The 15,979-nt window shown below is 40.8% G+C and overlaps 1 protein-coding gene across 1 annotated transcript; it reads left to right on the plus strand.

The window, feature by feature from the left end:
- Nucleotides 1–322: 322 nt before the first annotated feature.
- Nucleotides 323–12,773, plus strand: ndufb9 (NADH:ubiquinone oxidoreductase subunit B9). The gene is made up of 4 exons (XM_041190091.1): nucleotides 323–569; nucleotides 7,936–8,128; nucleotides 9,299–9,412; nucleotides 12,530–12,773. Exons 1-4 carry the CDS (start codon nucleotides 484–486, stop codon nucleotides 12,653–12,655), a joined length of 519 nt encoding a protein of 172 aa, XP_041046025.1. The 5' UTR covers nucleotides 323–483; the 3' UTR covers nucleotides 12,656–12,773.
- Nucleotides 12,774–15,979: the final 3,206 nt, after the last annotated feature.

Consider the following 15,979-nt stretch of genomic DNA (forward strand, 5'->3'; position numbering starts at 1 on the left):
GTGACTGTGGATACTGGACATATATTCTGTGAGGCTGCCAGTCTCTAGTGTTTACATTGCTAAATCCGTTTCGTTTATCCCTGCGGCGGGAGAGTCAGGGTCTTTTATGACATGGATTTATTAGCGAGAAACCCAGGCATCAAAATTAAACAACAGTATAAAATCGATGAAAATATTGGAGTGGCAGTTGAAGAAGCCTTTCACTTGCAGCTGACTTTAAACGTCAACATAGGTGGTTTTGTGTGCCTGTGATTCGGTCCTCCGCTTTCCCGTCATTCTTTCCGGCACTGGCGGACCTCCGTCGTTCCTCCAGGCGGAGCCGGGGCGGGGTGGTGTGGGGCGGTCGTCCGCCTTCCCGTCAGCCCTATCGGTGCTGGCAGTCTGTGGTCCTCCGCTTTCCCGTCATCCCTCCCGGCACAGGCGGTTTTCTGCCGGCCCATGGTTCTCCGGAGGGGAAGGTGACGGGAAAGGACGGTTCGAAGGATGGCAGCTTATTTGACGCACCAGCAGAAAGTACTTCGACTTTACAAACGGGCCCTGCGGCACTTGGAATCCTGGTGCATTTTCAGGTTCGGTCTTTATCTCCCTTGAGTCAATGCAATGATGGGGATTCAGAGTTAGAGAAACTGGTGGTGTTGGAGCTGGATTGACAGACTTGCAGTTGGTGCTTTGATCGTCGATTCACATTTGAAGCGCATTAACGAGATGGTTTGTTTTAGTATTTTAATTGCCATTTAACTGATCTGGCGCAACAGGACGAAATGCATAAATGCTTGTAAATCAAAAAATAATTGCGTTCATACGCTTGTTCAATGAATTGCAACTGTCAGTCGAAAAATACTCTGAATACTGGAAATCGTAAACAGAAAAGGTTGTGTACGCTCAGCAGGTCAGGCAGCCTAAATCTGTGCAGAGAAAGAAAGGGGGGCGGGGGTGTTCTTAAGAAGGATCTTCGACCTGAAATGTTAACGCCATTTCTCTCCACAGATGCTGCATGATGTACTGTCTTTGCAGCTTTTGTTTTTTAGTTTCCAGCTGCCATAACGTTATTACAAATGAGTTTTATTTTAAAGCATTAACCTAAATTTGAAACCACAAAACATGTTCCCATCTTCACGGTTCCAAAACCAAACTGAGTTGCTTTTAACAATTAGTGCTTGAAGCCTTTAAACGTCATTAATTCACCTGTGCAGAATGTAACTCTTTCGAGTACAAAGCCGTTTCCATCTGTTTATTCAGATGAAGTTACATTGTTTCATAGTTTGCCATTGTGAGATTTGAACTCTTGATCTTCGGTTTACAAGCCCAGTACCATAACCACTTGGCTATTTAGGCCAAGCCCTGTGCAGAATGTACATTGCCCATGAAGTCTTCTTCTAAGATTAACTGATTTATTGCAAGGAATGCCTTTATAAAGAGACAACTTTTAAACTATTAAGAGTTAATGAACTGATTTCAGTTGTGAGAATTAAGAATTTTTTGTAAGTGTATTAAATCAGGAATAACATCAACATACTGGAATAACACTGATTGACATTGATAAAGTTGGTTAATATTTTGAGGAAGGAGGAAACTTCCCCAAGACTTGGTTTCCAAGCTTTTATGAAAATCAAATTCTTGGCTATGGATATTCATCTGATGTGATCTGTGTCTCTATTTATGTGAGGTTTTGTTTAAAAATGAGGCAAACATTTCTATTGTAAATCACAGAATCTCTCAGTGCAGAAGAGGCCCTTTGGCCCATCAAGTCTGCACTGACATGTGAGAAACACCTGACCTACCTACCTAATCCCATTTACCAGCACTTGGCCCTTGGCTTTGAATGTTATGACATGCCAAATGCTCATCCAGGTAATTTTTAAAGGATGTGAGGCAACCCGCATCCATCACCCTCCCAGGCAGTGCATTCCAGACCGTCACCACGCTCTGGGTAAAAACATTTTTCCTCACATCCCCCCCTAAACCTCCTGCCCCTCACCTTGAACTTATACCCACTTGTGACTGACCCTTCAACTAAGGGGAACAGCTGCTCCCTATCCATCCTGTCCGTGCCCCTCATAATCTTGTACACTTCGATCTGGTCGCCCCTCAGTCTTCTCTGCTCCAATGAAAACAACCCAAATCTATCCAACCTCTCTTCATAACTTAAATGTTTAATCCCAGGCAACATCCTGGTGAATCTCCTCTGCATCCCCTCCAGTGCAATCACATCCTTCCTATAATGTGGCAACCAGAACTGCACACAGTCCTCCAGCTGTGGTCTCACCAAGGTTCTATACAACTCCAACATGACCTCCCTACTTTTGTAATCTATGCCTCGATTGATAAAGGCAAGTGTCCCATATGCCTTTTTCACCACCGCACTAACATGCCCCTCTGCCTTCATAGATCTAGGGACACACACGCCAAGGTCCCTTTGTTCCTCAGAACTTCCTAGTGTCATGTCATTCATTGAATATTTCCTTGTCAAATTACTCCTTCCAAAGCGTATCACGTCACGCTTTTCAGGGTTAAATTCCATCTGCCCATTTGACCATCCCGTCTATATCTTCCTGTAGCTCAAGACACTTAACCCCACTGTTAACCACCCGACCAATCTTTGTGTCATCCGCAAACTTACTAATCCTACCCCCCACATAGTCATCTATGTCGTTTATATAAATGACAAATAATAGGGACTGAGCACAGATCCCTGTGGTACACCACTGGACGCTGGCTTCAAGTCACTAAAGCATCCTTCTGTCATCACCCTCTGTCTCCTACAACTAAGCCAATTTTGAATCCACCTTATCAAATTACCCCGTATCCAATGTGCATTTGCCTTCTTTATAAGTCTCCCATGTGGGACCTTGTCAAAGGCTTTGCTGAAATCCATATAAACTACATCAACTGCACTACCCTCATCTACACACCTGGTCATCTCCTCAAAAAATTCAATCAAATTTGTTAGGCATGACCTCCCTCTGACAAAGCCATGCTGACTATTGCTGATCAAACCTGGCCTCTCCAAGTGGAGATAGATTCTCTTCTTCAGAATTTTCTCCAATAGTTTCCCTACCACTGATGTGAGACTCACTGGTCTGTTGTTCCCTGGCTTATCTCGACAACCTTTCTTAAATAGTGGAACCACATTAGCTGTTCTCCAGTCCTCTGATACCTCCCCCGTGGCCAGAGAGGAATTAAAAATTTGGGTCAGAGCATGTTACACTCTTGGGCTAGCACTTGCACTAGATGAATTTATTTTGTGTCACTGCATCGTTATAAATATGAGATTACCTTTTCGGGGGCAATCTTGCTCCTAGCAACAACAGTACCAAAAGTATGGTATTAAAAGACTTGCCGCCTTGGTGTGATGTCAGAATTTGCCTTTATGCTGAAAAATGACATCTGAAGCTATATTTCTTGTACTAATTGGGCCTTGAGAGAGAGGGGTTACTATGTTAAAGTGACTATTAGGTCACTTTAACACAATAAAGCTCACACGTGTAGAAGTATTTATAGAACAAGTGAATTGTATTGATTTAATATGCAAGCAAAATAATGAATGTTGAGTTAATGAGTTGTGTGCAGAATTGGTACCACAGTAGTATATATTATTGAAAAAGTTTTTTAATAGGAATATGAAGCAATATCTGACATTTCATCTTTTCCTTGATACATTGTTAATGTCTTGGTTTTGCACCTGATACAGGGTCTTCCTTTTGACTTAAGTAATTAAGGTTTCAGCATGCCTTCCTTTTGGAGGCGGTGTTTTCATTCAAAGCATATATTTATCCTAGGCTCAACCATCTTCATCAGTGATCTTTCTTCCATCTTAAGATCAGAAGTGGGGATGTTCACCAACATTCATGGCTCCTCAGATACTGAAGCAGTCCACGTCCAAATGCAGCAAGACCTGGACAATATCCAGGCTTGGGCTGACGAGTGGCAAGTAACATTCGCACCATGACAAGTGTCAGGCAATGACCATCTCCGACAAGAGAAAATCCAACCATTGCCCCTTGATGTTCAATGGCATTACCATTACTGAATCCCCCACTATCAACATCCTGGGGGTTACCATTGACCAGAACCTGAACTGGACTAGCCATATAAATACTGTGGCTACAAGAGCAGGTCACAAGCTAGGAATCATGCAATGAGTAACTTCCCTCCTGACTCCCCAAAGCCTGTCCACCATCTACAAGGCATAATTAAGGAGTGTGATGAAATACTCCACTTGCCTGGATGAATGCAGCTCCTACAACACTGAAGAAGCTGGACACCATCCAGGACAAAGCGGTCCACTTGATTGGCACCACATCCACAAACATTCACTCCCTCCACCACCGACACAACAGTGTGTACCATCTACAAGATGCACTGAATTCGCCAAAGCTCCTTAGACAGCACCTTCCAAACCCACGACCACTACTGCCTAGAAGGACAAGGACAGCAGATAGATGGGAACACCACCGTCCTGACTTGGAAATATATCACCTTTGACCTTCGCTGTCGCTGGGTCAAAATCCTGGAACTCCCTTCCTAACGGCACTGTGGGTGTACCTACACCACATAGATTGCAGCGGTTCAAGAAGGCAGCTCACCAGCACTTTTTCAAGGGCAACTAGGGATGGGCAATAAATGCTGGCCCAGCCAGTGAAGCCCACATCCTGTGAATGAATTTAAAAAAAATTGCACCCTTTGTTTATCCTTTTAAAATGTGGTACACCCCTGAAAACTAAGATGTCTGTTGGGTATGCTTCTTTTCATCCTCAGTGTTTGTCTGCAAACTTGCTTCTGTTATTTTTCTTGACTCCTCTTCTATGAAAAGTATTTCCTTTTACCAAACTAACTGCCATGCTATTGCTCGTTCACTGGAACTTTGTGAAGTTATCAAACCTTTGTTAACTTTTAAATTATTACTTTGAAAGTTGTGAATTTATCCATGAACACCAGTATGGTGTTTAGATTGATAGTCCCACTGATAATCCTGTTTGTTGCTCAAGTTATTAAATTTTATATATTTCTTCTTGGGGATGTGGGCAATGCTGCTTGATTCATAGGCCATTCCTATTTGCTCTGAGGAGGTGATTACATGGTGCTACTTTGAACCACAGCAGTTCTTGTGGTGATGGTATTCAGACAATTCCACAATGTTGACCCGGGGTGGTTCGTGACTTGGAGATGAACGTGAAGATGATTGTGTTCCTTAGATATCATCCCTTGTCATTCTAGGTGGTAGAGGTTGCAGGGCTGGGAGGTTTTGTTGAAATAATTTTGATGAATTGCTGCAGCACATCCTGCAGATGACATAATTATAGCATATTGTGCCGGTGATGAAGGGACTAAATATTGAGTCTAGTGGTAGAGCTGCCAGCGATGTAGACTGTTCTGTCCTGGTTGGTGGTGTACTCTCTTGACAACAAATGCAATTGCATCCAGCCAAGCAAATGGTGAGGAGCGCAACACACACAACTAAAGCTTTGTTGGTGTTAGAAAGACTTGGTGAGGCACTTGTTGCAGGGTCATGGCCTCTCCCCTGCTCTCATCACTTTACTGATCTGGCTGGTCCAGTTAACCTCTAGTCAGCTGGAGAGGGGTGACAGTTGAAGGCTGGATGGATAATTAGGCATTTCCTTGGAGCTAATCATTACTTGATACTTGTGTGGCATGAATATTACCTGCCATTTATCAGCCTAAGCTGGATATAGATGACAGAGCGGTACTGTGGGCTACTTCATTGTGAATAGAGCTGAAGAGTATCCAATTGTCAACGGCCTTCCTTCCAAACTTGTATTGGAAGGAAAGTCACTGCTAAGTGTTGGGTTAAGAATATCTCACTGAGGTACTTCTGCAATGGTATCCCAGGCCTGCAACAATTGGCCTCCTGTAACCAACTTCCTTTGTGTCAGATATGATTTGAGTCAAGATGTTGTCCTTGGTTCTTATTTTGCTATAGTATCCATTTTGCTAGGTTGGTTTGATGCCATAGTAATTGAATGGTGCAGGAATTATTGTGGCCAGCTACAATGGTTCTTATGCCTTTTGTATTCAACAGCTGAATACTTCAAATTATTTATCATTATTGACATCCCAAAAGCGTTTGACAGAATCTAACACTATATATGTTGAAATAATTTACCAAAGTATGATGATCATGACCATCTAGTTTACTCCAGATTGCAGTACAGTGCTAGCAGTAGCTTATCCTTTGACTCTTTTCATAGTAATTTGGCTCTCCATTGCTCTGACTCTCCCTCCCACTCGCTCTATTCCTTCCCATCAGTGATCCCTTCCTCTCAACCAAACTTATCCAACATTTTGCTGATAGTTTCACGCTACATTCTTAGACATGATTTTATCAGTGTAATGGACGAATCGTTACATTTGATCTCCATGCCCCTTAAGACTGAAATTTTTTTTTGAAGAATGTAAAAGATGTGAAGAAACATTTTCTTGCATAATTAGAACAAAAGTCATTATTTACCTATGATGGTTCAATCACTAGTCTCAGTCTACCAATGTTCTTTGTTACATCCTCTTGCCACCCCCTCCCAAATGGAGTTCCCACAATTGTTCTCTTGTTGGAAGTTGCCTTCAAGGTGCTGCTTCCTTTTGTGTCTGGCATTTATTTTCCATTCAAATCACAAAAGCCAGTTCACAGAATAGTGTAGCTCAGAGGGAGCCATTCAGCCTACTGAGTCTGTGCTGGCTCTTAGTTTTAATATTCTAGGATGGTGAGTTTAGGTTCCTGTTTCTGCAAAATGTTGAATATGGGTAGGATTGAGCTTGGTATTGAGCAGTGATGCATAATGGCCTCTTGTAGGAGAGCACTGTTGAAGGAGAAATTGATTTGAACAGTGTATGATCTCTATTTGAAATTTAATCTTGTAAAGGGACTTGAATAAATTTGATGAAACACCACTGCAATTGCTATTGTATATAGGTTTCTGTTTAACTAGTAACACTTGTGATATTCCATGAAGGAAAAGTAACCTTGCTAACTTTACAGTCAAAGTTCACTAAATGCAGAACATCTTTCAAAATCTGGGCTTTTGATTTTGGGGTGAATGCCTGCTTCCTTGCTCCACAAATCCCTAGTGTTATGTCTTCTAGTTTTATTAGGGTTAAGTACTGTTGAAGTGGCTGCCCGCCTAACTTATTCTTCCTTTTAAACCTACAATCCCCCTCATCTAAGTTCAACATCCAGCTGCCTCTTGAATGATTTAACAGGTTTCACCTCCATTGCTCTACCAGTATGTATTGTACTCATGTTACCTTATTTGGAGCACAGAGCATTTCACTTGTCTCTATCGAATGGCAGCATTAGCATAGGGCATACCTTAGGCCATCCGCTTCACATACAGAAACCAATATTACATGGGGAAGCAGATACTGGGGGCACAGCTAATGGCTTTTAGCATTAAACTCAACTGTCTTCCCAAGTCTAAAGTATTTATTCCTTCCAAAATTGTTTTGGTGGTTTATAAGCAGAATATTCTTGCATGAAAAATAACATGTATTTGTTCAAAGCTAATTATGACTTGAGTTCAAGAAGGCAAGTCACATTGTATACATAACAGGCTGCTGAGCTTGTTAAACCTAAACCTCATTCAACATCTGCAGAGAGAAAATAAACAAACTCATCACTAGTGGACCAAATAATTAAATTTTTCCTAAAAATGATCATTTTGTAGCACCTTTATCCATTGAGATTCAGAGAGGCACAATGAAAGACTGGTGTTTAGCATTTTGCCTTCTAACACTAGCTAGAGACAAATCTTTTTGGTAACTGAAACAAGGAAAAGGTCACAATAGTAATATTTGATTACACCTGCCACCATTTTAATTCATTTAAGAGTGCAAACTTGTTGGAATGAATTGTGAAGGCACAGTTCCTGGGGTTAACACAAATTACCACTGATTTGTGACATTTACTTTGTTCCTAATTAGGGACAAATACCGTTTTTATGCCTGTATGCTGAGAGCAAGATTTGATGAACATAAAGATGAAAAGGATATGATAAAGGCTACAAAGCTGCTGAAAGCTGGTGAGGAGGAATTCTGGACAATGCAGCATCCGCAGCCCTATATTTTCCCTGATTCACCAGGAGGCACATCCTATGAGAGATATGATTGCTACAAGGTGAGAGGTGAAATCCATATATAAAACCAGTGCATTATAGATAGCCTCATATGAGGCTGCTTATTAAATGCTTTTTTAAAGTCTAATTAAACTATGTCTAACAGGTTTCCTTCATTCAATATCCTGGAGAATTCTTCAAAAAAATACAATCAAATTGGTAATGCATGACCTTTTTCAGATTCTGTTAGATAACCCTAATATGGCCTTCTCTGTCTGTAATATATTGCATCCCTAATGATTCCCATAGGCATCTTATCCATGTTAAGTTAATAGGTCCATAGTTACCCAAGTCTGCCTTTATCCCCTTTTCAGATTAGAGCTACATGAGTCTCCTGAAAGAGCCTAGACTCCAGCAAACTATTAAACATTCAGGCAAGGGGCTGGCATAGCTCCTGCCCAATCTCCTAAAAGAACCCCTGGTGGGCATCATTCAGGCCAGCAACTCTATCCATTTAAAAGTTCTTCATTCTAACTGACTCTTCATAGCTGAAAAAACTTTTCCTATTGCTACCACAATTATCAACAGTCCACCTCTACAATTAACCTCTTGGCTGAACTGTTAGCTACCTTAAGTTTATTTTTATTGTTCTCTGAATGAAACTCTGTCCTTAACCAGTTTCTGCAAATGCTTGCTTCCAGCCAGGATTGTTGGAGGATGATCAGTTTTCTTTTATGTCTACAGTCTGGTGAAACTGGTGTTAATTTAGCAATTCCACTGATGTACTACTAACTGTGATTTCCTAACTCAGCACAGACCTGGATTGTCCTATCTGCTTGCTTACTGCTGACCACACTGATCTCTCCAGGGCTTTGTCCAATTTTTTTCTGATTTTTGAGCTGCTTGGAAGTTTTTAAGAAGTTTGGGGAGAAGTCTATAGTCTAGGTGCCTTAAGTCTGTGAGGTAACCTGATACTGGGTTATAAGCAAGAATCTTAAATTTATTGACATAAGTTTTGATGGAAACAAGTGCTAAGTGCTTTAGCACTTAGTTGTATCCTGCTTTGATATATCTAATGGGTGACTTAGATTTCTCATCAACTTATTCCCCAAAATTATTGATGCTCTTTTACTGATGTGCAAAAATCAAAAAAGTTTATTTTACTGTGAGGCTATTCTTCAAACCCTGACTTTTAAATTTATTTAAGATATGTTTTCCTCTATTTTTGCTAGACACCTGAGTCCTATCTGGATTACTGGCATCCGTCTGAGAAAGCAATGTACCCAGATTACTTTGCCAAGCGAGAGCAATGGAAGAAGCTGCGTCTCCAGAGTTGGGATAAAGAGGTGGATACAAACCCATAATACTGCATTTATACTATAATAGTTCCAAGTATCTTAGCTATCGGCTTTCCATTCGCTTAAAAATAATTTCATTGAAAAATACAATCTGCAGCATTTTTAGAGGCCCTGCAGTATTGTGTGGTTGGCAAATCATCTATGCAATCAAACATATTAATCAACAGCAAGATATTGTAGTGGATGTGTGGAAGTTTACCAGCATCTGCTTATAAAAAAATTGTGGAAAATAGTTGTAACAATTTAATTTAATATATTTCTATTTAAAAATACTGTTGCTTTGAAAAATGCTTTAATTGGTTGGGATGTGGCATTCTCTGGCACAGATCAGCATAAAGAAGTTTCCTAAATTCTTTTACAATCAAGTATCTAATTCCTTTTTAAAAGAGGAATGTTAAAGAGTATGGCAAACAAGCAGTAGATTAGCAGAGGCAGCCTTATTCCTGGCATATCACCTGTACAAAATGCTTTGGTGAAGTGATGTCTTTTGATTATTAGAAGTACTCTGATCAGAAACACAATGAATAGAAATCAACTTTTATTGTTATGTCACAGTTATATGGATGTGGCTACAGTAATCTGGTTGCTTCATGGAGAACCTGTATTCTCCAATCATCCAGATTGTTCCTCTTGCAGAAGAGTGTGGGCTGGGGTGAGCTCCTTTTCCAACACCATCACCTGCTCCCATTGGCTGACCTGGTCAACATTGATATGTTATTCAAGAAGAGAGGAAGGAATAAACCAGGGAACTACAGGCCAATCAGTCTAACCTCAGTAGTGGGGAAACTATTGGAAGCAATTCTGAGGGACAGAATTAATCTACATTTGGAGAGGTAGGGATTAATCAAGGATAGTCAGCATGGTTTTGTTAAGGGGAGGTCATATCTGACCAATTTGATTGAATTTTTCGAAGAGGTGACCAGGTGTGTAGATGAGGGCAATGCATTTGACATAGCCTACTTGGACTTCAGCAAGGCATTTGATAAGGTCCTGCATGGGAGACTGATAATGAAATCCAAGGCAATTTGGCAAATTGGATCCAGAATTGGCTGAGTGGCAGGAAGCAGAGGGTGATGGTCAAGGGGTGTTTTTGTGACGGGATACCTGTGTCCACTGAGATTCCACAGGGGTCAGCGTTGGGTCCCTTGCTGTTATGTGGTATATATAAATGATTTAGACTTGACGGTAGGAGGGTTGATCAGTAAGTTCGTAGACGACACGAAAATTGGCGGGGTGATAAATAGTGAAGAGGATAGCCTTCAATTACAGGAGGATAAAGACAGGCTGGTCAGGTGGACTGATCGGTGATAAATGGAATTTAATCCGGATAAGTGTGAGGTGATGCACTTGGGCGGGACAAAACAAGGCACGGGAATACACGATGAATGGTATGACCCTGGGAAATACCGAGGCTCAGAGGGACCTTGGTGTGCTTGTCCATCGATCCCTTAAGGTAGCGGGACAGGTAGATAAGGTGGTTAAGAAGGCATATGGGATACTTGCCTTTATTAGCTGAGGCATGGAATATAAGAGCAGGGAGGTTTTGCGGGAACTGTATAAAACGCTGGTTAGGCCACAGCTAGAGTATTGCGTGTAGTTTAGGAATTTGCATTATAGAAAGGAAGTGATTGCACTAGAGAGAGTGCAGAGGAGATTTACCAGGATGTTGCCTGGGCTAGAGAGTTTTAGTTATGAGGAGATATTGGATAGTCTGGGGTTATTTTCCCAGGAGCAGAGGAGGGACATGATTGAGATGTATAAAAATTATGGAGGGGCATAGATAGGGTAGACAAGAAGGAACTTTTCCCCTTGGTGGAGGGATCAATAACCAGGGGGCATAGATTTTAAGGTGAGGGGCAGGATGTTTAGAGAGGATGTGAGGAAGAATTTTTTCACCCAGAGGGTGGTGGGAATTTGGAACTCTACCTGAAAGGGTGGTAGAGGCAGAAACCCTCATAACATTTAAGAAGTATTTGGATGTGCACTTGCGATGCCATGGCATAAAGGCTATGGGCCTAGTGCTGGAAAATGGGATTAGAATAGTTAAGTACTTGTTTGACCAGCACAGACTCAATGGCCCAAAGGGCCTTTTTCTGTGCTGTAGACCTCTATGACTAAAGAGGAATTATACAGAGTGATTTGATGTAGGCATCTCAAATTATAATGGAGATAGCTAATGGGGTAGAGAGACTTCCTAGTAATTAGGATCTAGAATAAGAGGACATAGATGTAATATTAAACAAAGTTTTAGGACAGCAAACAGCGGAAGCTTTTTGCACTGAGTTGTGAGGCTCTGAAATGCACTATTGGAGTTAGTGACTAAAGCAGACACCATGAAAATAATTAAGAATAGATTAGATTTGAAGGAGTGTGAAGAATATGGGAACATAACAGCCACATAAAATTGGGATGACTGTCTGTGAAGGTTAAACATCAAAGTGGACAGTTTGGGCCAAACAGCCTCTATCAGTCTTGTAATTCCTATATAAAAGATAGACTAGTATTTCAATTTCATGACATCCCAAAGCATTTCACAGCTGATTACGTATTCTGAGATATAGTCAGTATTGTAAAGTAGGGAAACACATGAGCCAATTTGACCACAATTATCCACTCCTACGTCTTTTCTCCTCTCATTTCGTGAGCGATCAGAAATTTAGTTAGTAAAGAAATATTTATCCCACCACTCAATGCACTGTTTGACATTCCATTGCATGTCCTGATGGGGATGTTTAACACTGGTACAAGCACTGAAAATCACTCCTCAAGGTGGGTGTTACAATAATTCTCAACCTTAGAGACACTAAACCATGTGATTTGATAAGCAGGTGGAGCAGTTTTTGTTTAAAAGTCTGTATTAAAAATTGACACATTTAAGCAAAAATGTAACTACAGTCTGGCCATGGACATAAACAAAAATGTCAGTCATGATTTACAGTGAGTGCAGGGTTCTAAATTTAACCCAAAGTATGGATTTAGACCCAAACTGGAAGTCAAATCATTGCAAGCAAGTTAAAATTGCATTTTAGAATTACTTGATCCTGATAGTGTAGAAGGAAGAGAAGGGTATCTGCATGGTAACTTTTATTTTCTTTCCCACTGTAGGTGAAGCAGCTGAAGGAAGTGGCTGATAATCTTGAAGGTGAGGCTCTGCCCCCTGCTCATAAGGAGGGTGACCTACCTCCACTGTGGTGGAACATTGTCACAAGACCCCGTGAGCGCCCAACATAAAAAGGCAGAAATGATCCCAGTGTTGTCAACAGCAGATTATTTATCGAGAGTTGGTGTAAACACTGTTTTGAAATGTTTCTGTAAACTTAATGAAGCCTAATAAATAACTGAAAATAAATGTTTGTTTTCATTTTGCACTACCCCAAAGAAACTCAGTTAAAATGAAGGATCTTTACAGTTTATGTCAGTGTTTCCCATTGTTTTTATCCTTAACCTTAAATATTGCTGCTGTTCTTTTTTTTTTAAAAATTGTGTTTTCTATGTTTTAGTGGTCTATCACCATCCACCCCTTCCTTCCTGACTTGTCACCCACCAGGGAATTTGAGTGCACTTCTCCCCATTCCTGGCCCCTCCCCCCAACACACACACACACACACACACACACACATTTGTCACAGCTTCTGAAAATGAGTTAATTCCCTATCTTTCATAACATAACCAGCAAGCAAGTTCAGAGCATCTATTTGGCACATGCAGCACGTATCTGAAACCCAGACCTTGGACTGGATGGTCACAACAGGCAAAGAGCAGATGCATTCTATACACCCGTCATGTCCCTAAATGTAAAACCAGCCCCCTTGTGTCCTCACTGGACTTGTCCAAATCAGGAGTTATTCTAAGATAACAAAGGAAAATGAGTGGCAAACAATGTTTAACTCAAAATTTCTCCAAGGCCTCCTCTACCCCCACCCCCTTATTTCTTTAACCTCCTCCAGCCTTCCAAACGTCCCAATCTCTGCACTCTTCCAATTTTCACCTCTTATGCATCTGCACTTTTCATCACTCCACCATTGGTGGCTGCGCCTTCAGCTGCCTCCATCCCAAGCTCTGGAATTCCACCCCTCTCTCCTATCCAATTATGCCTTCCAATCTACCTCTTTAACCAAGTTTCCAGCCATCTGTCCAACAGTGCTTATTGTGAAGGGCCCTGGGATATCTCATCACTGTGAAATCTCTTGCTTTTCATGAAATTGCTATTCCTTTCTGGATCAAGCTTTTGACCTATACACAGTTGAAAGTGAGTGCAGGATGTATGTTTAGATATGTTTCCAGTTTGTTTTTCTGCCAATATGTAATGTGTTTCCTGTCCATAAGGGGGAGTTCAGATGTGCAGCTGTACATTTTTATAAACCCAGAAGTACAATTCATAATTTAATGAAGTAGATTTTACTTTTGAAGCTGTTATATTCTTTAAATGTTTGGGTAGATAATGCACTGATGTATTCTGGTAGCACTATTGCTTATAGATAGCTTACCACTATCTGGGACAAAAATTGTGCTCCCTTGTGCATAAACCAGGGACATCTATAGCACAGAAATATACTATTTAGCCCATTCTGTGGGTGCTGGTTTTGCAAGTGTAATCAAAACTAATTTCCCTGCCCTACACTCTCACCATGGTCCTACATGACATTCTGCTTCAATTATTTATCCAATTTTCAGAATATTGAAATGGCGTGTTATTTCATTCCATGTACAATTTTAAAGAGTGCAGAAATAGAAACCGGGCGCGGCTCCTACACAAATCTTTGAAGTTGACAGAACACGTTTAAAAAAAAGCCATTAAAAAGCATATGGGGTGCTGAACTATCAAATAGAATCAGTACAAAAGCAAGGAAGTTATGCTAAACCGTTATAAAAATCATTAGTTTGGCCTTAGTTGGAATATCGTATCCAATTATGGGCCCCACATTTTTGGAAAGGTGGCAAGGGGAGATTTATGAGGAAGTGTTTCTGATCCTGTGGAAGTACTTCTAATATCCCGCGTCTCCTGGTAAGTATCTTCCTTACTCCTCCCCTGTGGCTTGAATGCCTTTTTTAAAATAATGGGACGGTTAGAACTATATCTAATCACTTATTACTTTACACTTGTACTCAATGCATTTAGAACTCGATTGTTTCATCTACGAGTGGTTGCATTTCCATGAAATTATGCATTTAAACTCCGGGTCTTTTATTCGTTTACACCTTTAGAATACTCTCATTATACACACATGACGTAGTCTCTGCCTACTGCCTACCCATATCGCTAACCTCCCTGTAGTCTTGAGTGCGTGTCATTGGAATTAACAAATTTGAAGATTTTGCTACCTGTTCCCCAGTTAATATATAAATAAAACAGGTAATATCTTGTACAAAAAAAACGAAAATCATTTGAATTAAAATCATTTTTTAAAGTTACCAGTTCTAGCGTCTGAAATGGCTCCACGTAGTTTGGACAGAAACAGCTTTATGAAAGGTCTCCGATGATTAAATGGATTGTTAGCTTCCCTTTACACCGATCATTGTAGAATTTCATTTCAATAAACTCAAAAGGGGGCGGTATCATGGAGCAACAGATAGTGCTATTAAGGATATGAAACCACGTTGGTAGCTGAAGTCAAGATACAGATCAGTTATGATCTAAGTAAATGGCGGAACCGGTGGGAAGAACTGAATAAATCAACTCATTCCTATGTTGTGATGTAATCTTACACTATCAATTTAACGTGTGGTGCTGTTGGCTACACCTACCTTATCACGTTCCTCATGGTACAGTATTTTCTGCGTGTATTCCTGGTCCGACAGATTAGCAACGAGGGTCGATATGGCTGTGATCTTCTGACACGCATGCAATATTACCATCTTGTGGCATGAGTGGCTTCAACTGCTCTCCTTTCCACGCACTCAACGAAACAGCATGCTACCAGTCATTCCACAGATGATCATCGGAGTTTGGGTCAGCATTCCCCTCATTCTGCCACAAACTTCATATCATGGGTAATTTTGGTCTGTCACTTTTTTTACCCCTTTTACCACTTATGGCCCATGTAGCTTTGGCAAGTTTTTCCCCAAAATTAAAAAAAAAATTACCATTCTAAAACACCAAATCCAAACCTTCTACCCAGCTGGAATTCTAACCCTATACCTGCAAGCGACTGCATCCTATTATTTTTCCTAGTAGCCCTACAGAGCTATTTGCTCTTTAGGCTCAGCAACCATTCACTAAACAGCACCAGACATTACTTTTCCCACCATGCAATTAAAGCCTTTCTAACAGGGGTAGATGGTGGTGTAATGTCACTCAATTAGCAATCCAGTGGCCCAGGCTAATGCTCTAGGGAACACAGTTAACGATTCGAGTCCGTATGACTCTTCAACAGAACTGTTGACTCGAAACGTTAACTGTGTTCCTCTCCGCAGATGCTGTCAGAGCTGCTGAGTTTTTCCAGCTATTTTTGTTTTGGATTTCCAGCTTCTGCAGTTTTTTGCTTTTATAATACTCTAGGGATATGGGTTCAAATCCCACCATTGCAACTGGTGGAATATAAATTAATAAATTTG

This window comes from Carcharodon carcharias, chromosome 6, assembly GCF_017639515.1.
Source record: "Carcharodon carcharias isolate sCarCar2 chromosome 6, sCarCar2.pri, whole genome shotgun sequence".
Lineage (NCBI taxonomy): Eukaryota > Metazoa > Chordata > Chondrichthyes > Lamniformes > Lamnidae > Carcharodon > Carcharodon carcharias.